The following is a 23,626-nucleotide window of genomic DNA, read 5'->3' as shown; positions in this document are numbered from 1 at the left end:
TTAATTTTTCTTTTTCCTATTCTAGTTGAGTGTTTTCTCTTTCCTTACCTTCCAAATCACTGATTTGATTCCTGCTTCATCCTCTCTACTGTTGATTCCCTGTAATGTATTTTTCATTTCTGACTGGTTCTTTTCTATGTTTTCTATCTCCATTTTTATATTTCCTATCTCTTTGTTGAAGTTCTCACTAAGTTCCTCTACTTTTCTGCCAAGTTCACTGAGAATCCTTATAACCAGTTTGGAATTCTGTATCTCATAGATTGCTTGTCTCCATTTGTTTAGTTCTTTTTTTGGAGTTTTGTTCTGTTCTTTCATCTGAAACCTGTTTCTTTGTCTCCTCATTTTTGACTGCCTCCCTTAGTGTTTGTTTCTATGTATTAGGTAGAGCTACTACATCTCCCAGTCTTGGCAGAGTGGCCTTATGTAGAAGGTGTGCTCCAGGCCACAATGGTGCAGCCTCTTCAGTCACCTGAGCTGGGTGCTCCAGGTGCACATCCTGTGTGGGCTGTTTGCAACCTCATGTTGTAGTTGAGCCTTGATTGCTGTTGGCTCATCGATGGGAGGGATTTACTCCCAGGCCAATTGGGTCCCCAGACTGGTTGTGATCACAGCAGAGAACTTGCTGTGCAGGGACCTACCCCACAGAGCAGAACTAATTTAATCAAGGCTCAGGTACCCACCAAATCAACCCCTTCAATGTGCTGTTTGTGGAGGTGGTTGGGTAGTGCTTTGGTGCCGGGAGCCGGTCCATCCTTGCTGCTTGACACAGTTGCTGCAGAGAAGAAACATCTGCATAGCATATGTTTCAAGGGACCTGGCATATATAGCATATTGTTCTTAATATGTTTGCTCCCCTTAGTGCCATGTGTTTTAACCAAGGTCACCTCTCTGAGAAAGGTTGTTTCCCCAGGTGGGGATTTTTCCCTGAGGTTAGGGAGGGGATACAACCCCTTAATTAAGTGCCAGGCGGGTAGTTAAGCTACATAATCTTTACTCCCTGGAATGGAGATAAGAAACGCCCTAACCTTTGTAATAGAAATTGACAGGATTAAAATCGGCTGGTATAAATACGGATGTAACAAGACAATAAACAACACAACCTGATCAGATCCTCATCACATCCTCATCAGATCATCAGATCCTCATCACATCATTATCAGATCCTGATCAGTTCCTAACCAGAACTCCGACCAGAACTTTGGCTAGAGATCCTGGCTAGAGGTCCTGACTAGGCTGCTGATCAACTGAACGCTGACCCCATGTCATTCCTTCATCGCCGACTCCGTCCACACCTTTGGGGATCCCTGGACCTGCTGGGGCCGGACCCCAGCATGTATGAAATTTAAATGCCAGGTTGGGCCCTGACCACCCCACCTCCCTCAGGGCTGGGGTCTCTCTGGACTACAGCCTCCAAAGACAGCTTCTCAAGTCGACAAACGGGGTGACCAGTAGCACCTCCATATATACACATTGTAAAAGGTATCTCTGATGTAATAGAACTCTAGATCCTACCACCTCAATCTGCCCCCCACCCCTTCTTAGAAAAATTCTTCCCCTGCTCAGTAAATGGTAGCACAATCAACCCACTCATTTTAGCCCTAAATCTGGCATCCATCTCTCCCCTCCGCCCACCCCCCCAACCCCCACATCCATCACCCACTACCAGTTCCAAATTAGCTGGACTCTGACCTGTTCTCATATTACCTTGACCCAATCCACCATTGTCTGTTCTTTCTGCTTCTACCTCTTCACTCCTACAATCCACCCCCCCACCTCCCAATACAGCTGCAGTATAATCTTTTTAGAGTATAAACAGAATCAAGACTTGCCCCTCCATAAAACCCTCCAACGACCCACCACAGTAAGGATAAAATCCAAACTCATTTACTGGTGCCCGAGAGAAAGGCCCTGACGGTCCCGGCGCCGCCCAGCCTCTCCCGGCCCCGCCCAGCTCCTCCCGGCCCCGCCCAGCCTCTCCCGGCCCCGCCCAGCCTCTCCCGGCCCCGCCCAGCCTCTCCCGGCCCCGCCCATCTCTTCCCGGCTGCGCTGTCCCCAGCCGACCCAACCCAGAGCGCACGCGCCGCGACCTGACCCGGAAGAGGCTGCGCCGGAGCCCACGTGTTCGCGGAGCATGGTGGCGGTGGAGATGGAGAAGCGGGACGGCGCCGCGGCTATGTCTCCCGGAGAAGCGGCGAAGGGCGGCGCTCGGCCTGCCGACCGCCAGGGCCTGCTACAGCACAGCCGCGAGTTCTTGGACTTTTTCTGGGACATTGCGAAGCCGGAGCAGGAGACGCGGCTGCAGGCCACGGAGAAGTTGCTGGAGTATCTGCGCGAGAGACCGGAGGTATGGTGGCGGGGCCTGGGACAGGGCTGCGAGGGCCTCAGCAAAGAGGGGTTGGGGGTTGGGGCACGTGGTCGCGAACCTGGATGCCCAGGTGAGCGCGGGCCGAAGGGCGGAGGCGGGAGGCGGGAGGCGGGCGCGGGTCGATTCTCCTGACTGGTCGCCCCGGGAATGCGCTGGTTCCGCAGGGGTCCGAGATGCAGTACGCCCAGAAGCGCCTCATCGCTGGGCTCGGGATGGGGCGAGAAACCGCCCGGCCCTGCTACAGTCTGGCCTTGGCCCAGGTGAGGTGGGGACCCCTGGAATGGGACCGGCCGTGCTGGTCAAAACGGTGGGGAGTGCAGGGAGGGAGTCAGTGGTCTTCGGAGGGGAGAAGTTGGGGGAGGTGACATCTGAGCTGATGGGACGCGTCCCCACGTGGAGGTGTAGAGAGTGTATGAGCCAGGCATGTCTGCAGAGAAGCCCTAACAGGAGGATAGGAGGTTGAGCGGTTTTCTTTTTGGGACATGGATTGACCGACCTCTGAGGTGCAGTTGACTGGGGGCAGTAAACTTTGGAGTGGGTTCACTTATCTCTGCAACGTCTAGGACCCTCTAATCCAGTGGTTCTCAACCTGTGGGTCGCGACCACTTTGGCGGTCAAACGACCCTTTCACAGGGGTCGCCTAAGACCATCCTGCATATCAGGTATTTACATTACGATTCATAACAGTAACAACATTACAGCTATGAAGTAGCAACGAAAACAATTTTATGGTTGGGTCACAACATGAGAAACTGTATCTAAAGGGCAGAAGGTTGAGAACCACTGCAATCCCAAGTGCCACTCAGCCGATTATAGGCCGACCACTTCTGAGGAACATAAAGAGCTGGAAGCGCAATAAAGATCATTCCTTTAGGGTCAGCCTGAGGGGAGCTCCGAGCAGGCTGTGGGGATAGAGTGTCTCGGAATCTATTGTCCGAAGGAGGTACTTTCTGCAACCTGGGTCGGCATGGGGCAGGGAGGCAAGATTCAGCTCCTCTCGGCAGCAGATTCCATCATTGGTGGGTAGCTTCAGAGACATCCTCAGGGTTGGAGCAGGGATCCAAGGCCTCTGGGCAGAAACTGAAGGGAGAAGCAGGAGGAGGTTGAGGTCTGTTGGGATGTGGCTGGGCCACCCCCCTGAGCCCTCTCCCCTCCTGCCACAACTCCTGGCAGTTGTTACAGTCTTTCGAAGACATCCCTTTGTGCAGCATCCTGCAGCAGATACAAGAGAAACATGACCTGCGGACAGTTAAGAAGGTGAGAGTGAGTGTCCCCAGGGAGGTCAGCAGCCCTGGGTGGCGGGTCCTTGGGGCCTTCTCACCGATGCCCGAATCCTTTTCAGGTGATGAAGAGACCTGCTCTTTTTGCAAACCTGTTTGGGGTGCTAGCCCTCTTTCAGTCAGGCAGGCTGGTGAAGGTAAAAGCTTTGGGGGAACGGGATTATGTGGACTGGCTGGGGAGTGCTGGGTGACAGTGACACATCCTGCTCGTACCCTCTACCCTTTTGTGGGCACCAGGACTCAGAGGCACTGATGAAGTCCGTGAAGCTACTGCAAGCCCTGGCCCAGCACTACAACCACTTGCAGGAGCAGCCCCAGAAGGCCCTGGTGGACATCCTCTCTGAGGTACGGGTTTATGGAGTGTGGGGCCTTGGGTAGCGAGCACTACTCATATAGACACATGGAGAAGACATGACATAATGTTAACTAGTGGAGATGCTCTAGAGCAGCACTGTTCCGTAGAAATACAAAAATGTGTAACTGACACTTAGTAACTATATTACAAAGGTAAAAAAACTAGTTTAATGGCATACTTAATTAACCTGATACATCTATTAGGTTGCCTAAATAACAACCTAGTGTTATTTCAACATGCAATCAATATAAAAAGTTGTAGAAGTACTTTACATTCTTTTTGTCATGTTAAGTTTTTGAAAGCCAGTGTGTATTGTGCACTTAGAGCAAGTCTGTTCCGATTAGCATATCCCAGGTGCCCAGTAGCCACTTGTACCCAATGGCTGCCATATTAGACAGTGTAGTTACTAGAACAGCACCTAGCATGTTGCAAGTATATTTAAACATGTTTGCTGTTGTTTTGGGGCAGAACTGGCCCCTCAGGGGGGACCCCCTCCCCACTGCCCTACTTGGGAAATGGAGATAGGCTAATACCTGGAACCTTTTGCTACTGGGGAAAAGGCAAGGACAGTAAAATCCTGGACCCCAGCTTTCTGCACAGTTCTGGCTGCAGAACCAGAGGATCTGAATTTGAACCCCAGCTCTCCACTTGGGGTTCCTTATATAAGAAATGGGCTAGTCCTGAAAAACGCGAAAGAGGAATTATAAAAATGATGACCCCAAACCAATTGGCATCAGTGGGGTGCTTATTAAAAACCCAGCTTCCTGCCCTAGCCGGTTTGGCTCTGGATACAGAGTTGGCCTGTGGACTGAAGGATTCCAGGTTCGATTACAGCCAAGGGCATATGCCTGGGTTGTGGGCTTGATCCCCCAGTAGGGGGCATGCAGGAGGCAGCCGCTCAGTCATTCTCTCTCGTTATTGATGTTTCTATCTCCCTCTCCCTTCCTCTCTGAAATCAATAAAGAAATATGTTTTAAAAACAGCTTCCTGAGACTTGGAAATTGGAGCATTTTAACAAATACCCTCTGATGATTTTGATGCCTAGCAAGGGGGATTGTGGCTCCCCCACCTCAGATTGGCACTATACCAGGGCCCTCGAGGGAGCCCATAGGGCTCACTCACAGGAGAAGAGACAAAGGATGCTGTGTCTCCCCACACCAGGTCCCAGACGTCATGTGGCAGGAGCTCCTGCCGAAGGTTCTCAAGCCCGACTTGAATTCAATACTTGTCTCCCCTGAGCACCTGGAGATCTTCCTCTTGGCTCAGCAGAAGGTGCCCGTGCAGCTGGAGAAGCTCATGGGATCGGTCAACCTATTGTCGGATGAAAATATCCCCAGGTGTGAGGGAGTTGGGCGGGTTCCTGGGGCCAAGGGGCTGCATCTGGCCATTCACGGATTTGCAGTATGGCCTGGGGTGTCCCTGCTTCCCTTGTCTGCTCGGTGGATGCCACCTGAGTCCCCTCTGCCCTCCACAGACTGGTGAATGTGCTGAAGTTGGCCGCCAGCTCTGTGAAGAGGGAGCGCAAACTGCCCACTGTGGCTCTGGACCTGCTCCGCCTGGCGCTTCGGGAAGACAAGTTCCCGTGGTTCTGGAACGAAATCGTGGAACAAGGGCTGCTGAAGAAGCAGTTCTGGCCGGCCAGGTGCCTGTGGCGCTTCTCCACTCTTGACCCCTCTTTCCTGTTTGTTAGGCTGAGGTGGGTTGGCAGTCCCAAAGTCCACCCAGGGGAATTGAGGGCTCTGACCAGGCTCTGTCATGCACACCCTTAGCTGCGTGTGTTTCCGCCTGCTGGGCGCATCCTTGCCCCTGCTGTCCAAGGAGCAGCTGCAGCTGGTGATGCGAGGAGACACGATCCGACATTATGGGGAGCACGTGGTCACTGCTAAGGTAGGTGCCACCCCTGCAGCCCACACTGCTAGAAACAGCCAGGCTTCCTGCTAAGAAGGGGGTGGGCCGCCTCAGGAATCAGTCAGCTTCTGGAATACAAGGTTGCTCTTTGCTCCAGCATCAGGGGTCTTCCTGCCCCTGGTCCTGCCTGGTATGGGTTAAGCACAACTGCTTTTGGAAGGAGCCTGGGAGCTGGGTGTCCCTTCCCTCTGCCCCTCTGAGCAGAATTTTGGCAAGGTCGGCCCTTCTGCCCTCAGCCGAGGCATTACATTCAGCAGCCTGCCCAGACCCCCATCCACCCCTGTGTCGATCTTAACACTGTCCACGCATCCTTCACTGAGCTAAGCACTCAACAGGAGAGTCAGGTGGTGGTTAGGAGCATGGGATGGGGGACCAGACCACAGTCCCCGTCCTGGCTCCACCACTCACTGCTATGTGAGCCCACACAGGGTGCTTCCCGGCTCCGTGCCTGCCTCTCCCTGTCTGAGAGGAGAGGAGCGGTGCTTCCTCAGAGCTGTTGTGAAGATGTTCCCTTAAGCAGGAAGCATAGCTGGGTTTGCTCCTCGCCAGCTCATTTCACCCTCACAAGCAGCTTCAGGGAGCTGCCTCCTGTTAGAATTTAGGAGGGTGCAAGGGGGGAGGTAGGGTGGGGGGAGTGCGGAGACAGATCAGAAAGTAAAGAGCACAGGCTGGGAGGCCCCGCCAACCGGGCCCACATCCCAGTTGTACCAGTCAGCCCCCAGAAATTACTTCTAAGCCTTTTTGTACCTAATTTTCTTCATCTATAAATGACAAAAAAGTTCTTACGAAGATTAAACAAACTTTCACACAAAAACAAGTGGCACAGCTAGGAGCTGGCAGAAGTGGGCTATGAACCCAGGTCTGTAGTGGCCCAGGCAGGACACTGCACCACGACTCTGCCCTGCCTCCAGCCTAGACGGCAGCCTGTCCCGATCCAGGGAGGGGTGGGAAGGAGTGGCCTCGGGCAAGAGTTGTGGAGGCCAGAGCAGCCAGGCAGGCAGGCCTTGGTGGCAGACGAGCATTGGGGAGACAGGACAACTAATCCTGGCTGCACAGGGAGGGGCACTGGCTGGGCCGGGGTGTAGCCTGTGGTGGAAGAGGCTGGCAGGGCTGTCAGTGCAGTGCCTGACTCTTGCAGTACCCGAGCCAGTTCAAGTTTGCTTCAGAGATGAACGAGTACGTTGGAACCTTCCTGGAAGGCTGCCGAGATGACCCCGAGAGGCAGCTGGCTGTGCTGGTGGCCTTCACTTCCATCACCAACCAGGGCCTCCCCGTGGTGCCTACCTACTGGCGGGTCGTGCGGTTCCTGAGTTCCCCCGCCCTCAAGGGCTATGTGGCCTGGCTGCGGGACATGTTTCTGCAGCCTGACCTGGACTCCTTGGTGGACTTCAGCACCGGCAATCAGAAGAAAGCCCAGGATGCTTCGATCCACGGGTGAATGGGCCCAGCGGGAGGCAGGCAGGGGCCCAGGGCTCAGGAGTGGGCTTCCTGGGCCTGCTGAGCCCAGAGACCAGGACTTTCCCTCCTACACTATTGGGGTTCCATGGAAGGGGAGGAAAGATGATGGGGAGCTGAGCCATAGCTCTCAAAGAAGGCCTCAGTTTCCTCACATGTGTTCCCATGCTGGTGTTAAGGGGGCGGAGGTCTTGGTGTTCCTGTCTCCAAGATGGGGAAAGGACGACCATTTTTACCATGGCTGAATGGCTCCTGTAACCTGGCTTCTGCCCTCCAGGCCTGAGCGAGCTGTGTTCCGGCTGCGGAAGTGGATCATCCTCCGCCTGGTCAGCATCGTGGACAGCTTGCACCTGGAGAAGGAGGAGGCCTTGATTGAGGAGGTGGCCAGGTGTGAGACGTGCTCAAAAGCACAACCCCCCATGGGCGGAGCAGCCGACGAGCTGGGCCTCTTGCCTAGTCCTAGTTTGGGTCGCCCCTGGAGCCAGAAGTGTTGGGGTCAGGTTGTCCATGGGGAGCAGGCAAGCCATTCCTGTCCCTTAGGCAGAAGGGATTTGGGAGAAATTCCTTGGGAGCCTGTGAAAGAAAGGGACCCAGGAAGTGCAAGGCTGCAGGGGCCTCTCAGGGTCCGAGTGTCCCATGGGCAGCCTCTGCACATGGACAGGGTCAGGGAGGTCTCACCATTGGCCTCACCTGTGCCAGGTGCTCATTCGGCTCTCACTGCAGTCCCAGGGGGGTAGCCCGTGTTTGCAGAAACAGTGGTGTGACTTGGTTGAGATCACACAGCCTTGAGTGGGTCTTGGTTCCAAGGGAGGGATGTTGGCTCCAGATCTGAAAAGTGTCTACTCCCTCTCTTCGGAGTGGCTCCCTCCTCTGCCTCCAGGCCTTTGGTGGTGCCATCTAGCGAGGGGCTGGTAAAACGGTGGCACTAACCGGCAACACGGCTTGATCTCCCACCTTCCCCAGGTTTTGCTTTTTCCACTCGTTCTTTGAAACAAAGAAACCCACATCCCAGATCCCTGAAACTGGGCAGCGGTTTTCCTTCCCTATGGAGGGCCGGGCCCGAGCGGTGGTCAGCAGTGCCTTTTTCAGGTAGGTCACGGGCAGCTCTGGAGAAGCTAAGGGTGGGCTGGCAGGGCTGGAAGGTGGCCCTGGGTGCTCGCTCTTTCCAGTTCTAAGCTGGGAGAAACACTAGCGTTCCAGTGGGTCTGGGATGGGTGACCGTGTTTACTAACCCAGCCGGTGACCCTGCCCTCCCCAGCCTGCTGCAGACCCTCAGCACACAGTTTAAGCAGGCTCTGGAGCAGACCCAGGACAAGCAGCCCTGGACCTACCGCCTGGTCCAGTTTGCTGACATGCTGCTGAACCACAGCCGCAACGTGTCCCCCCTGACGCCCTTCACTACGCAGCAGCGCCAGGCCTGGACCCGGTGAGGGGAGGGATTTCCAGAGGGTGGGTGGGACGGTCTGGGGTCTGACACTGGCAGCCGTGGCCTGAGAGCATGCCCATCTCCCACCAGGATGCTACAGACGCTGAAGGAACTGGAGGCTTGCTCCTCAGAGGCCAAGGCCAAGGCCACTGCCTTTCAGCACCTGCTACTCCTGGTGGGCATCCACCTTTTCAAGGTACGGCACCTGGACAGGAGGGGCTATGGACGTGGGGTCGGGGCCCTAAGGCTTCCTCCTGAGCAGCTTGAGGGCTTTGCCAGGGAAGGCTCTGGGGAGCTGAACTTTTAGGGAGTTGAACCATCTGGTCCCAGTGGAGTTTAGTGCCAGCAGCTCTTTTCACCCTCGTGATTTCTTCTTAACTCTGAACCTTCATTTCTCAGTTGATGTACAGTATTAGTTTCAGGTGTACAACGTAGTGATTAGAGATTTCTGTTTCTGTAACTTCCAAAGTGATCACCTTAGTAACACTAGTACCCACCTGACACCATACATAGTTATTACAATTTACTGACTATATCCATCCACAATGCTGTACTTTATATTCCCATGACTACTTTCTTATAACTGGCGATTTGTGCTTCTAAATTTCTGCCCCTTTTTCACCCATCCTCCTGATCACCCTCACACCTGACAATCATCAAAATGTTCTCTGTACCTATGAGTTTGTTTCTGTTTGCTTGTTTTTTTATTTTTTTAGGTTCCACATCTAAGTGAAGTCATATGGTATTTGTCTTTCTCTGCCTTATTTCGTTTAGCATAATACCCTCTAGGGTTATTCACGTTACTGCAGATGCAAGATTTCATTCTGTTTTATGGCTGAGTCATATTCCATTGTATACATGTACCATCTCTTTATTCATTCATCTGTTGATAAGCACTTAGGTTGCTTTCATATCTTGGCTATTGAAAATAATGCAGCAATGAACATATGGATACATAAGTCTTTTTGCATTAGTGTTTTGGGTTTCTTAAGGTAAATACCCAGAAATAGAATTGGTCTCTTGTAGCCTTTGTTTTAGAGTCTATTTTGTGTTTTATAAGTATTGCTACCCCAGCTTTTTGTTTGTTTTCATTTTCATGAAATATTTTTCCCCATCCCTATACTTTCAGTCTGTGTGTCTCTCAATCTGAAGTGACTCTTTTGTAAACAGCATATTTACAGGTCATATTTTCTTATCCATTCAGCCAACCTATGTCTTTTGACTGGGCATTTAATCAATTTGCACTAAGAAGTAGTTTTTAGATATTGTTACTGCCATTGTATTCATATTTTTTATCTTTTTCTAATTAAAGAAGTCCCTTTAACATTTCTTGTAATACTGGTTTGGTGATGATGAACTCCTTTAGCTTTCTCTTGTCTGGGAAGCTCTTTATCTGTCCTTCAATTCTAAACAATAGCCTTTTTCATCACTGACTATTTCTCGTCAGTCCCTTCTGGCCTGGAAAGTAATGTTGAGAAATCAGTTGACAGTCTCATGGGCACTCCCTTGTAAGTAACTAACTGCTTTTCTCTTGCTGCTTTTAAGATTCTCTCTTTGTCTTCAACCTTTGGCATTTTAGTTATGATGTGTTTGGTGTGGGTCTCTTAATTCGTCTTGTTCAGACTCTCCATTTCCTGGGCTTAAGTGTCTATTTCCTTTGCCAGGTCAAGGACCTTTTCTGTCATTATTTCTTCAAATAGACTTTTTAATTCCTTGCTCTCTCTTCTCCTCTGGTACCTCCATGATGCAGATGTTGGTTTGCTTAATGTGGTCCCAAGGGACCCTTAAACTTTCTCATTATTTTGTATTCTTTTTGCTATTCTGATTGGTTGTTTTCTACTACCTTGTCTTCTCTGATTCGGTCCTCTGCTTCATCTGATCTACTGTTGATTCTCTCTAATGTGTTTTTCATTTCAGTTATATTCTTCATTTCTAACTTTTTTGCGTTTTCTGTCTCCTTTCTTACATTTCCTGTCCCTTTGTTAGAGTTCTCATTGAGTTCATTGAGCATCCTAATAACCTTTGAACTCTGCATCTGGTAGTTGCTTGTCTCCATTTGTTTAGTTATTTTTCTGAGCTATTGTCCTGTTCTTTCATTTAGGACATGTTTCTTTATCTCCTCAATTTGACTGCCTCCCTGTGTTTGCTTCTATATATTAGGTAGAGCTGCTGTGTCTCCTGGTTTTGGTAGAGTGGCCTTAAGTAGTAGGTATCCCGTGGGGCCCAGTGGCTTAGCCTCCCTGGTTGGCTGAGCTGGGTGCGCCAGGTGTGTCCCTAGTGTGGGCTGTGTGTGTCCTTCTGTTGTAGTTGAGCTTTTGATTGCTGTTGGCAGTGGGAGGGATGGACCCTCAGGCTGAGTGTCTGAGGACTGGCCATGACTAAAGTGGAGGAACTGTTGTGTGGGGACTGGCCCCACAGAGCAGGGTTCGCTGTGGCCAGACTCCGATGCCTGCTGAGTCCACCCTTGGGTGTGCCATTTGGAGGTGGTTGGGCGGTGCTCTTGGGAGAGGCTGGTGCAGCCACGTTCAGCAGTGGCCTTTGCTTTGCCTAGGGTTACCTGGTATGAGCTACAAAGGGATCTGCAGACGGTTGCCACTTGGAGGTGCCGGGGAAAGGCTAAGCTGGACACTGAGGGCAGTGGCCACTAGTGCTGGCGTGGGGCTGCTTAGCAAGAGGTCTGAGGCCAGAGGCTACTCGTTTAGTGTTTGTGAGCTTTTGTGAGATTTTAGGAAAGTCCACGTCATGAGCCAGACAAGCTGTTAGTATGGAAAAGGCACTGGAAGCACTGAGTGGGCCCGAAAGCTGGATGAGGCAGGGTCTCAGGGAATCCCCAGGCCTGGGCAAACCATGTTAGCCAGGTTAATGGAGGCTCAGATATGTTGCCTGCTGCCAGCTCTGTAGAAAAAAAGAAAGAAAAGGAACAATGGCCTACGCCAGACAATTCAGTTCCTCCCTATATATCTCTGGCACTTTTCGAGCTGTTAGGGACTCCAGCATCCCTCTTTCTTGTTCATCCACAACCTCTGCTGGTTTTCATAGTCAGAAGTTATGGGGACTTCTCTTCCCAGCACTGGAACCCTGGGCTGGGAGCCCATTGTGGTGCCGGGACCCTTGACTCCTCAGCGGAGGTCTCCACAGCCGAGATAGGCCTCCCGATTTTTAGCCACAATACATGGGTGTGAGGCCAGCCCCTTCCATGTCTCTGCCCTCCTACCAGCCTGGCTTCTTGTGTACATCCTTAATTCTAGGACTTCCGTTCAGCTAGTTTTCAGGCTGTTCTCAATTATGGTTGTTCTGTAGTGGTACTTTTTTTTAAGCTTTTTAAAAATATATGTTTTTATTGATTTGAGAGGAAAATGAAGGGTAAGGGAGAGAGAAACATTGATGTAAGAAACATCAATCGGCTGGGGATCCATGGCCCTGGCCAGGTGGCTCCACTGGAGTGTCATCCCATACACAGAATGCTGTGGTTCGATCCCCAGTCGGGGTGTGTATGGGAGGCAACAAATCATATTCTGTCTCTCTCCCCCCACCCTTCTCTCTCTCTCTAAAATCAATAAAAACATCTCCTCGGGTGAGAGTTTTAAAAAGAGAAAAGGTGCCTACACAGCCAGGGAGCTGGAGACAAAGGTGGCCAGAGCGCTGGGCTTCTATTCCGGCCTGTTCTGTGACCCCTGGCCCCAACATTAAACCCCCACTGCATGGTGAGGGAGAACTCCGCCATTTCAGTACCATGGATCGCACAGGCTGGTTTTAGAGCCCCCGCATCCTTAAAGGGTGGGTGGCTGGAGTCTGGGCTTGTCCCCGACAAGACGGGTTAAATGAGTTTAAATTATATTGTTAAAATTAATGACTTTCCATATTTTCTATGTAGTAATGTTGAACTAAGAGTAGGAGGAACAACCTAGAATTGTGAACCTTAAGCATGGGGCCTGCTGGCTTCCTGGGACTGCCCAGCCATCCTTGTCCAGCTCTGTCTCTCTGGTGTCCAGCTGGGGTCGTCCTGGCTGGTGAGGGTGACTGGCCAAGGCACGCTGCCATGTTCTCAGCCTCTGATGATGCAGCAGCTCCCCTGGACTGGCCCCTCCCCTGGGAATGGGAATGGGGATGGGGCTCGGCTCCTGATTTCTGCCCTCCCCACAGAACCCCACAGAGAGCTGCGAACTCCTAGGTGACATCCAGACCTGCATCCAGAAGAGCCTGGGGGAGAAGACCCGCCGGACCCGCTCCAAGGCCGCCAGTGGGTCCTTGCCCCTGGGGGGAGCGACGGGGAATGGGCAGGGCACATCCTGGGCACAGCGGGGACCAGGATGGGACAGCGGTGCCTGCCCTGACTCAGACCTCTCCCTGCTTGCAGAACCCCAGGAGCCGCCATGGGTGGAGGTGCTGGTGGAGATCCTCCTGGCCCTCCTGGCCCAGCCCAGCCACTTGATTCGCCAGGTGGCCCGGAGCGTGTTTAGCCACGTCTGCGCCCACCTGACTCCACGTGCCCTGCAGCTAATCCTGGATGTAAGTTGGGGCCTTTGGGGAAAAGGGTCCCAGGAGGTGGCTGTCCAAGCACCAGGGCTGCCACATCAGCCCCTGGTCCTCACTGGAACCTGCGGAGTGCGTGGGGGCCTCACCACTCTGCTGCCATGCAGCCCTGACCCAGGAGGTGCTGGCGTTGGGCGTGGAGGGTGTAGCCTTATCTCCTGGGCTTCACTTTCCTGCTTTGACCTTTTGGCCGAGACTGGACTGGACAAGGCCAGGGAAGTTAGTCAAGAGGGCCCAGTGGTCTGAGGAGGTAAAGTGTCAGCATCTGGGAATACCCTGCAGGTGCTAAACCCAGAGCAGAGCGAGGACGAGGACAACAATGTGGTGGTCACGGACGATTCCGAGAAGCAGCTGGAGAACGAGGAGGTACTTGCCAGCAAGGGGCGGCCCGGGGTGGGCAGGCACGTGGTGTGCAATGGGGACTACTACACACCAGCCACCCACAGGACAAGAGCTCAGAGAGCGAGGACAACAAAAACTCGGAGAGTGAGGACGGGAGTGAAGAGGAGGAGAGTGATGAGGAGGATCGCGACGGGGACGTCGACCCCGGCTTCCGGGAGCAGCTGATGGCCGTGCTGCAGGCAGGGAAGGCGCTGGTGAGCAGAAGCTCGGAGACTCCCGTCCCTGTCTGTCTGCATGTGCCCGGAGGCCAGGCTGCTCACTGGGCATCTGTCGCTCAGGGTGGAGTCGATGATGATGACGATGAGGAGCTGGGGGACGAGGCCATGATGGCGCTGGACGAGAACCTCGCCAGCCTCTTTGCCGAGCAGAAGCTGCGCATCCAGGCCCGGAGGGACGAGAAGAACAAGCTCCAGAAGGAGAAGGCGCTCCGGCGGGACTTCCAGATCAGGGTGAGCCAAGAACCAGCCTGAGCGCCTCGGACACTGTCCAGCCCAGTCGCCTCCCACACCGCACTGAGCCCACCCGTCCCGCCACAGGTCCTGGACCTGATTGAGGTGCTGGTGACCAAGCAGCCCGAGAACCCCCTGGTCCTGGAGCTGCTTGAGCCGCTGCTGAACATCATCCGGCGCAGCATGCGCACCAGCAGCACCAAACAGGAACAGGACCTCCTGCACAAGACGGCCCGCATCTTCACGTGAGCCCGGGCGGGTGGGCGGGGACCGCTGACAGGCCCCAAAACCAATGCTCTGAGGAGCACCAGGCCTTCGGGGTTTCCCAAGTAGAAACGGTAGAAGCCAAGTTTCCAGAGGGGGCCCTCTCCGCTCTCGAGGTTCACTGCTCTGCCCCGAGGGCATGTGTCACTCAGCCACCCACACACAGGCCGCTTCATCCATCCATCTTCCACACGGAGCAGCTCTGCGCTAGACCAGCAGTCCTCAGGGAGCCCCAGCCCTCAGGGTCCCTGCAGTTGGGAAACCAGACTGTTGATCCGGCAGTGACATCCTGGAATTGGGGTGGGGTGGGGTAGTGGGTAAGAGACAGTGGGGGCACAGAGTGGTGGGGGCACTAACCCGGTCTCAGGGTGAGGGCCGGCCGGCTGGGGAAGCGTCAGCAGTGCTGGGACCTGTAGAGGCCGTCGTGCCTGCGGCCACGGGTGAGACAGAAGGTCCAGCGGGGAGCCGGTCGGGTGCAGCTGGGACGTGAGAGTCCTGTGGACCTCTAGCTGTGTTAGGAGCCACAGACGTTTCACCAAGGGCTCAGGCAGGGGGCAGGGCTGGCCTGCCCTTTAAGGAATGGGTGGCAGCATGGGCGGCACTAGCGCAGGGAGCCCAGCCAGAGGGACGAGAGGGGGCAGGCGTGCTGGGAGACGAAGGCCCAGGGACGCGAGATGCTGGGTACGCAGACTAGCGCAGGTGGGGAGAGTGCGACGGACGGTGCACCCCAACTCTTCTGTGCCAGCCTCAGGCCATACCTTCTCCGCTCCTCCTGCCACCTGCTTGGGCACCCTTGGGCTTGCTTAGTGTCCTAACCTTTCGTCCCTACTGTGTTCCCAGCCCTGCGGGGCCGTGCAGGTTCTGAGCACATAGACCATGGTCTTGCTTTATGAAGGGCCTGAAAGCCCACGAGAGAGAGGTGTAGACAGGAGATGTGGACCCGGTCGGGGGTGTTGAGCCCAAGGCCCAGGGAGCCCGTTCCGGAGCAGATCTGCAGCTGCCCTGGACCTCCCACTGAGCCTTAGTCACATCCCTTTCCTCTCTAGGTGTCGATTCCCCCCCTGGGAAATGGGCTTGGGGTCCCTATCGGGGGGTGGCTTTGCTTGGGAGCAGGGGTGGGAAGAGAATGTCGTAACCAGTTCTGCCCCTTACTTCCCCGCAGACACCACCTGTGCCGCTCCCGGCGTTACTGCCGTGACGTGGGCAACTGCGTGGAGACTCTGTCCACCCAGGTGGAGCGGCTGGTGCAGCAGGCTGCTCACCAGGCCGACTCCTCCGTCGCCCTCTACTACTTCAACGCCTCCCTCTACCTGCTCCGGGTGTTGAAGGGCAACACCGCTGACAGGTCCATCCACAAGCCCCAGAAGAAGGAGAAAGCTGGCACCAGCACCAAGCCCAAGGGCCCCGAGGTGAGCAGGCCCTGGCCCAGAGGGCTCAGCTTACTAGTAGGAAGTGCAGTGCCGGTAGACAGGAGCAGACTCCAGGCAGCAGGCCGGGACCATCTGCCTGTTTCACAGATGGGGACTTGAGGCCGTGACTTCCCAAGGGCCCAGCTTTCAGCTTCCTGGAGGCAGCCCGGGCTCTGCTCCCAACCAGGGCTCCCTCTCCCTGGCATCAACCAGTGCGCTCTCGCAGGTGGCCCAGGCTGCCAGCTGCTTGGATTTGAACCTCGTGACCCCGATCTACTCATCAGCACTGAGCTCCTTCCTGACCAAGCGCAACAGCCCGCTCACCATTCCCATGTTCCTCAGTCTCTTTTCCCGGCACCCGGTGAGTATAGGGGCCGGCCCACCCCTCGGGCCCTGCTCATCCCATTCCCCATCTCATAGCCCTGCCATTCCCTCCCTAGATGCTCTGTAAGAGCCTGCTCCCTGTGGTGGTCCAGCATGTGACGGGCCAAACGCGGCCTCGCCATCAGGTAGGGGCCTGTCTGAACTACCCACTCGACTCACTTCTGGGTGTTTGTGAGGCCCAGGAGTGCCCTGGTGAGTAAGGGCAGGCAGGCTCACCCCACCCCTGTCCCTGTGACCTGGCCGGCTCCTGCCTCTGCCACTTCCCATGTGGCCTGAGCCCTCCGACTCCATAGTGCTCTGGCTACCCGCTCAGGTCCTAGCAGACAGGGCAGGGCGAGGACGGAGACGAGGCTGGGGAGGCTGGAGGAAGACAGCAGTGAGTAGCGAGAGGGCAAAACTTCTCAATCCAGGTTGCTACCTCTACCCAGCTGAGAGCCTTGCTCCCGCACCCCAGGCCGCTATTCCCCCACCCCCCTGAGAAGAGGGGACAGGAGCAGATGACTACTGAGCCCAGAGCTCTGTGGTGACAACCCAGGCAGGTTGGAGCCAGAGCAGCAGGTGCCCCTCCCCCAACCTAGTGTTGCCTTGGCCTCAGCAGGTGCCCAGCAGGCTGCCAGAGCTCTTGGGGTCCCCTGTGGTTCCCTAAGCCTTGGCCAGCATGCCCAGGCTCCTGGTGACCACTTTCCACCACCCCAGGCCCAGGCCTGCCTGCTGCTTCAGAAGACCCTGTCCATGCGGGAGCTGAGATTGTGCTTTGAGGACCCCGAGTGGGAGCAGCTGACCGGCCAGATCCTGGCAAAGGTCACGGAGGTAACAGCCACGGGGCTCCCCTTCCGCCCCCTCAGGAGTTGTTCTCTCAGAGGAGGGGGATTACCGGGTCACTGAGCCTGGGGCGGGTGGGGGCTGCCCCAGGAGACACTTGGTCATATGGGAAGCGCTCGAGTGGCTCAGCCTGGCCGCCTTCTCCTTAGAATCTGCGGGCCCTGGGGGAGGCGCAGACCAAGTCGGAGCAGCTGAAGAACCGGTCCTCCTTGGAGCTGCTCAACACCCTCCTCTGGATTATTAATCATGAGGTGAGCCGGGGGGAGGTCACAGGGGAAGCTTCTGGATGCCACGTGGGGGAGGTTCAGGCTGCCAGGGGAGGAATCAGGCTCTTTCTGTGTTTAGAGAGCCGTGGACACAGGTGCTTGACTTGGGAGGGAGAGTGCCCACCTGTGCCTGGCCAGGGTCAGGGTAGGAGGCTGTGCTGGTGTTTGTGCTCCAGTCAGAAAGCTGAGGAGGTGAAAGTTCCTGGTGGGCAGCGGTAGGAAGGAGCCGGTTCCCAGGCCTGCAGAGACGGGCCAGGGGCCATCAGAATGGGGCAGGGGCAGCTGTGGCTTAGTGTCTGGGTCCCTCAATCTGGCCCAGAGGGAGAGGTCTGGGAGTTCCAGCATAGACACTGGCCAAGGCCCACATGCAGGGCAAGCTTGCTGAGGGTGCTGGAGGGAGCAGGTGGGGCCAGGGCAGGGCCTTGCCGAACAGCGGGGGACCTGAAAAGCAGCTCAGAGTGGCAGCAAAATGCCAGGAGGAAAGGGTGTTCTGGAAGCCAGTGGGTTTCACATAACCCATCCCGTCTGTGGCAGGGAGGGTGAGATGGGTAGAAGGGATGTGGCCACCCTGGCGTCATTGCATGGTGCCGTCAGAGGGGCGGGCTGAGAGGGAGGGAGGTGCGGAAGCAGAGATCGGAGCTCTGGCTGTAGGGAGAGGGAATGAATGTGGCACCTGGGCTCCTTTTCTTCCTAAGGCAAGTGAAACTGGTGACTCACAGGCAGGAGTGGCTGAGGGTACAGAAGGGGGCGCGGGGGTCCCTGGAGAGGCAGTAATTGGGCAAGGGTGGGAAGACAGGGCCAAGAGCTGGCAAGAAGCCCCGCTTCCCATCTCCACGCTGACCACAGCTTTCCCACCTCCCGCAGAACCTGACCGTGGACCTGACCGTTGTGCTGGGCGTGCTGCAGAGCCAACAGCAGTACCTGCAGCACAGGGTGCGGCAGAAGGAGCAAGTGGCCGGGTCCAGCCGCCTCTACGACCTCTTCTGGCAGGCCATGAGGTTCCTCGGAGTCCAGTAGGTTCTGGGAGGAGGGCCCACACACCTTGGGAGGGCTGGAGCGACCCCCACGCTGCACACATTCTGACTTGGCGTGCCCAGGGTGGGCAGTTGGGTCCCGTGGACCACAGAGATGGAGGACACTATCTCTGCCCTCACCAGATGCTTCCTTCCTTTGCTCACTTCCTCCCAGGCGCCCCAAGTCGGAGAAGAAGGAAGCCAAGGAAGTCAGTGCCACGCAGAGCCCTGTTAGCATGAAACAGAAGAAAAAGGGATTCTTGCCAGAGACGAAGAAGCGCAAGAAACGCAAGTCAGAGGGCACCCCACCAGAGGAGGCGGCCAAGCCTGCAGCCACCGGCGGGGACCAGCCCCAGCCCCCCAGCACAGGCAAGAAGAGGAAAAGGAAGAAGGCTAAGGTTGCAGCCCAGGCCCAGGCGGAAGGGACGCCTGCTGCCAAGAGTCCTGCCACCGAGAGTCTGTCCCCAGAGCCCCCGGCCAAGACCCCGAAGCTGCGGAAGAGAAAACGGAAGCTGTCCCAGGTGAACGGAGCCACACCTGTGTCCCCCACGGAGCCTGTCGTGGAAAAGCAGTATCAGAAGGAGCTGCCCCAAAAGGGGGTCTCGGGCAAATCGCCACAGTTGGTGCTGCAGCCCCCGGCCAAGACCCCAAAGCTACAGAAGAGAAATCGGAAGCTGTCTCAGATGAACGGAGACACGCCTGTGTCCCCCACGGAGCCTGCTATTGAAAAGCAGTATCAGAAGGAGCTGCCCCAAAAGGGGGTCTCGGGCAAATCGCCACAGTCGGCACTGCCGCGGAAAAAGGCAAGATTAAGGTTGTCTTTGGCCAACAGGAGCCCCAGCCTTCTCCAGAGTGGGGCCAAGAAAAAGAAAGCACAGCTGCGGAAGGCGGCAAAGCCCTGAGTGCCGGCCCTGCCCCTCAGCCCTCCCCGTCAGCCCTAGAGACTCCTATTTTTTCACCAGGATTTCAATAAACCAGCCACTCTGAGGTACTGCCTCCTGGTACTGGGGGGCGAGGGTCTGCGGGGAGGTCCTGCTGCAGCAGGGGCAACCCGAGTCCTTTCCTGCATGGCCTGGGCTGCTGTCCTGTTTCTCAGCCCAGAGCTCATGTGCATTGTATGGGGCTGGGACCCTGGCTCCTGGCAGTGTGGGCCCGGTCAGGGCTCATGTTCAGGTGGGTCAGCTCGTAGACCCCCACCAGTGCAGGCCTGGCCACAGGCGGCTGAGCACAGGTGTGACCACTCCTTGTGCCCTCCCCCCACGCTGCTTTCCTGCAAGAGCCACCAGGGCATGATTTAAATAGGTTTATTTCTTCATTTACAAGAGGAATATATTTGGCTTCTCTTAAGACTCTGAGATTCACAATCAGCAGCTCTAAAAAATAAAGGAGCAGTTTGGCTTCCGGAAGGAAGAGGAGGCAACACTTGGACCTGGTTCTTGTACAACAAGAAAACATTGCTGGGGCCCCAGTTGAGGCTGGGGTGGGGGTGGAGGCCAGGCTGGTCTTTGGGGATCCCGCCCCCTCGCTAGGCCCCCAGGGTGCCCCAGAGCATGGCAGGGAGTGGGGTTTCCAGTAGCTTCCACACCACTGAAGCCACACCGGCCAGTAACTACAGGGCAGCGAGCATTGTCTAGGCTGGTCAGAGGGGCTCCTGGCCACTAGGCCCCAGCACAGGTGCAGGAGGGAGTGGAGCAGAGCAGACGTGAGAAGCTGCACGCTGGGGACCAGGGCTCGGTGACGTTTGGCAGCTGCACCCTGCATGTGGCTATGAGGGTGGGGTGGTATGTGCAGACAGGACCACAGGGGTGGCCCGCGGCTGGGGGCAGTAGTGGGCTGTGGAAATGCGCGTGAGCAGCAGCAGCTGATGTTGATGGAGATGGTTCTGGGATGTCAGCCTCCACCTGGCTACTCCCTGGGTCAGGAAGCTGAGTGGAAGGCTGCTTCCTCTGGCTGTCAGAGCCCTGGCCACTGCCCCAGGGGTTCTGGGAATGGTCCCCCAGGGCCCTGCCCCTGGAAAGAGTCCGGAGTGGGGCAGGAGTGGTCTGGCTCCTGTGGGGGGTTCAGGAGATGAACAGGTTTTCCAGGGGCTTCAAGGAGCCCTGTGTGGTGGGCAACCCCAATGATCTCAGGCCTGGGGCACAGGTGGCTTGTAGCAACCACCAGGGCCTTCACCCCTGGTGATGCCAGCTCCTTGTTGGGGTGGTCCCCACCTGAGGGACCCAGGCTAAGCCCGGGCAGCCACAGAGACAAGTGCCCTCTAGAGTGACCGCCAGGCTAGGAAGTTCTCAGCGACAGCTGCCCAGCTCTGCCAGGTTGAGTCCAGAGGCCCAGCTGAAAGGCTACGGTCCCCACACACCAGGGAGCCTCAGAGCCTGAAGGGCCACCCTGAGGCCTGCACGACCTCTCTGCGCTGTCCGGGAGCTGCTGGGTCTTCAAAGCTGCCGGTGGTGCCTTGCCCGGCCAGCTGCACTGCAAAGTCTGACTCCCTGGCCCCGCGGTCTGCGGAGGTCAGGGACTGGCCCAGGATCATATAAGCTGGTGACAGGCCAGGCTCTCTCCACACACTCACTGGGGGCTGTCTTCTCCCTGGGTCCCAGCGGCCCTGCAGTCCAAGCCCAGGGCTGGGGGTCTGTCTGACCACGTGGCCCCAGCACACACAGCCTTCCAGGTTAGTCGAGGACACGGCCTCTTGGAGCCATGGCCACTCGGCTGTCCCAGACCAGAGCTGGGCGCCCAGCCGTGGGTCCCGTGGAAAGCTGGACAGCCCAGCAGGACTGGGATGCTGAAGGACACTTCCCAGACTAGGTGGGAGCGAGCATTCTTCATAGTTCCAGAGGCACCTAGAGGGAAGGGGGGTCAGAGGTCAGAGGTGGGGCTTTGGGAGGCATTTGTAAAGCTTCCTTTCCCTTGCTGTTTGGAGAAGTGACTTCCTCTGGGCTCTGGGGGGCATGAAAGGGGTGTAGTGCTGCCCCCAGGGGCCAGGTGGTGGTGACCTTGGGTCTTGCCCTACTAGGAAGTGCTGCCCCCAGGGGCCAGGTCCAGAGGAAGGTGAAAGTAGTCAGGCCCTGGCACTTCTAGGAAATTAGGATGACAGAGCAGGGAGTCGTGGCCCTGACCTATGCCCTCAGCCCTTCTGAGGAAGGAAGGGGGCTGATTTACTGGAAGAGGGAGCCTGCACCCCTCCCACAATCCTCCAGTCCCTGGGCAGTGCTTCAGGAGGAAGTGCCCTGAGTGCGCCCTCCCTAGTCTCACCTCCCCTCCCAGGAGCCCCCTCAGCCTCCCTGGCCTGCACTCACCGCCTCAGACCTTCATGGATGTGGGTGGCATCACCAGCTCGTTCGCCCTGGGGGAGAGACGGGCAGGGGTCAAGGTGGCACATCAGCGGGGGCCGGGCCCGGGCACTGCTCTGGCGCATCGAGTCACGGGGGCTGGTTGACCGGACGTGCTGGGCAGGGACCTCGTCAGCCCCAGGGGGAGGTGGGAGAGCCCAGGGGTGGGGAGAGGAAAGAAAGAGAAGAGTAAAGAGGAGAAAGTCAGAAAATGAGAGAAGGAGAGGGGTCCCAGCTCTGAAAACCGTTAACTCCAGGAAAAACCCAAGCCTCGACTCCATCAAGAGGTCTGGGAGGCGGGACCCCAGAGGCCAGGTGACCCCCCACCCCCCCACCCCGCCCCAGGCAGGGTTGTGGCAGCAGAGGCAGCCAGCCCACCCACACCCACTCACTGCTGCTCGGCCTTGGCACGGTCACTGAGGAAGAAGAGGGCAGTGGCTAGGAAGAACATGCCGCCCAGGACCACGACGAAGGGGCAGAGCATGAGGGCGTAGCCCAGGCTCAGGAACTCCCAGAGCGGGGAGTCCTTGGTGCTCTGGCGGATCAGGTCGGAGATCTGCGAGGATGGTGGGTGCATGTCAGGGCAGGCCACCTCCCGCAGCCCGTCGCCCACCACGGCCGCGCCCACCCCAGGCACTCACAAAGCCGATGAGGTAGGGGCTGCCAGCGTCCCCCAGCAGGTGAGAGGTGAAGCTCTGCAGGGCCACGGCGGTGGCCCGTCTGGTGGGGATGACCACGTACTGTGGAGGAGGTGGCAGTCAGAGGCCAGGGGAGCCAGGCCACCACCTGGCCTCATCCCTGGGGTCAGGACACTTCTGAAGATCCCTTCTGCCCTGGTGTCTTAGCACCTCACCCCCTCAGCCCTTCTCCTTCCCCCCCTCCCTCCCACCTCCGCCCCAGGGCCCTCTGCTCATCCCCAGCTCACAGACCGGCCGCCTTGGATTCTGCACTGGGCTCTTGGAGAGCCAGCCGCAGTGGTCAGGGAAACAGGCCCAGAGGGACACAGGTTGCACAAGGGTCAGGCAACGCTGGGCCCAGCCCCTGACTCCTCAGCCTCCTGCCCTCCCCTCACCCAGCTACAGACCCACCTGGGTTCCCCTCCCCGAGGACCTGGCAAGGCCTAGGTTGGCCCGTGAGGGAGGGGACAAGGGCCCTACCTGGAAGAGCCTGCACTTTCACCCCTGGGCACCCTAAGTACAAAGTGCCTGGAGCTGCTGGGCCCGGGAACCCTATCAGACCAAGCAGGCCCTAACCACAGGTCGCAGCCCCGCGCTGCGTGGGCCAAGGCCAGCGGAGGAGCATGGGTAGGCAGCAGCCCCCTGCCCCGAGCTCGAGCTGCCTCTTCTAGGCAGAGTGCCTGCCCTTGGACAGTCTGTGGGAGCAGGCAGTGCCCGCTGGGCACCCCACTACAGGGGGCAGGGAGGAGACCTGGACCCGATGGGATTGTGTGGCCCCATTTCCAACAATCGTCACGTGGCTGTGACACTTAATAAAATGGGACACGATTTCCCTGGGACCCAAACCCTGTCAGCAGCTGGGGCTGCCCCTGGGGGCAGAGGCAGGGAGGGGCTCCTGCCAGCACCAAGCACACTTGATTCAGACAGATTCCTCCTCCCTCCACTCTGGGCATGTGCAGTGACACCCCCGCAACCTCTGCCACCCTGCCTGGCTCCATGCCGAGGCACAGAGTTGAGTCAGATCCCCCTCCGCCCCCCAGCCCAGTCCCTGATGTGGGTGAGAGAGAGATGGCCCGGGGAGGCAGAGATGCAGGAAGCTGGTGGGCAGGGCAGCCTTCCTGGAGAAGGGCTGGCAAGAGCCCAGTGCCCGGCCACCTCTGACCCCCTGGGCTGCCCCCTACAGTGGCACCAAACCCTGAGTGCCCCAGGATCGGCCCAGAGGAGCCCTCTGCCTTCTACCCAGGGCCTGTCCCTGCAGCTCCCAGACACTCTCCCTACCCCGACCCCCA

General features: G+C 56.9%; 3 protein-coding genes across 4 annotated transcripts in view; 2 read left to right on the top strand and 1 right to left on the bottom strand.

Annotated features, from left to right (window-relative positions):
- GGT6 (gamma-glutamyltransferase 6) overlaps positions 1-29 on the top strand; it is a 2,766-nt gene extending 2,737 nt beyond the window's left edge. Inside the window, exon 5 of the mRNA XM_006100672.3 lies at positions 26-29. Within this exon, the coding sequence (XP_006100734.1) occupies positions 26-29 (4 nt within the window). The remainder of the gene's footprint in view (positions 1-25) is intronic.
- A 2,021-nt stretch (positions 30-2,050) lies between these two features.
- On the top strand, positions 2,051-19,751 carry MYBBP1A (MYB binding protein 1a). 2 transcript variants are annotated; one of them, XM_014466093.2, is made up of 26 exons: positions 2,052-2,344; positions 2,530-2,625; positions 3,539-3,622; positions 3,708-3,782; positions 3,883-3,990; positions 5,162-5,337; positions 5,475-5,642; positions 5,770-5,887; positions 7,047-7,342; positions 7,641-7,751; positions 8,327-8,452; positions 8,622-8,789; positions 8,880-8,985; positions 12,933-13,029; positions 13,147-13,298; positions 13,605-13,688; positions 13,769-13,918; positions 14,003-14,173; positions 14,261-14,418; positions 15,600-15,846; positions 16,073-16,207; positions 16,287-16,355; positions 16,927-17,040; positions 17,202-17,303; positions 18,183-18,331; positions 18,507-19,751. In XM_014466093.2, exons 1-26 carry the CDS (start codon positions 2,132-2,134, stop codon positions 19,231-19,233), a joined length of 4,200 nt encoding a protein of 1,399 aa, XP_014321579.1. In that variant the 5' UTR covers positions 2,052-2,131; the 3' UTR covers positions 19,234-19,751. The 2 variants fall into 2 exon arrangements, with proteins under 2 accessions (XP_023619993.1, XP_014321579.1); XM_023764225.1 differs by lacking the exon at positions 16,287-16,355 and having other exon boundaries at positions 2,051-2,344.
- A 1,281-nt stretch (positions 19,752-21,032) lies between these two features.
- The window catches only part of SPNS2 (sphingolipid transporter 2), a 37,101-nt gene continuing 34,507 nt past the window's right edge, over positions 21,033-23,626 (bottom strand). The window contains 4 exon segments of the mRNA XM_023764226.1: positions 21,033-21,171; positions 21,628-21,674; positions 22,053-22,216; positions 22,302-22,400. Coding sequence (XP_023619994.1) covers positions 21,632-21,674; positions 22,053-22,216; positions 22,302-22,400 — 306 coding nt within the window. The 3' untranslated portion in view covers positions 21,033-21,171; positions 21,628-21,631.

Source organism: Myotis lucifugus, unplaced genomic scaffold, assembly GCF_000147115.1.
Source record: "Myotis lucifugus unplaced genomic scaffold, Myoluc2.0 scaffold_322, whole genome shotgun sequence".
Lineage (NCBI taxonomy): Eukaryota > Metazoa > Chordata > Mammalia > Chiroptera > Vespertilionidae > Myotis > Myotis lucifugus.
Note: the sequence above shows the minus strand (reverse complement) of the source record. Positions and strands in the feature narration are given on the sequence as shown.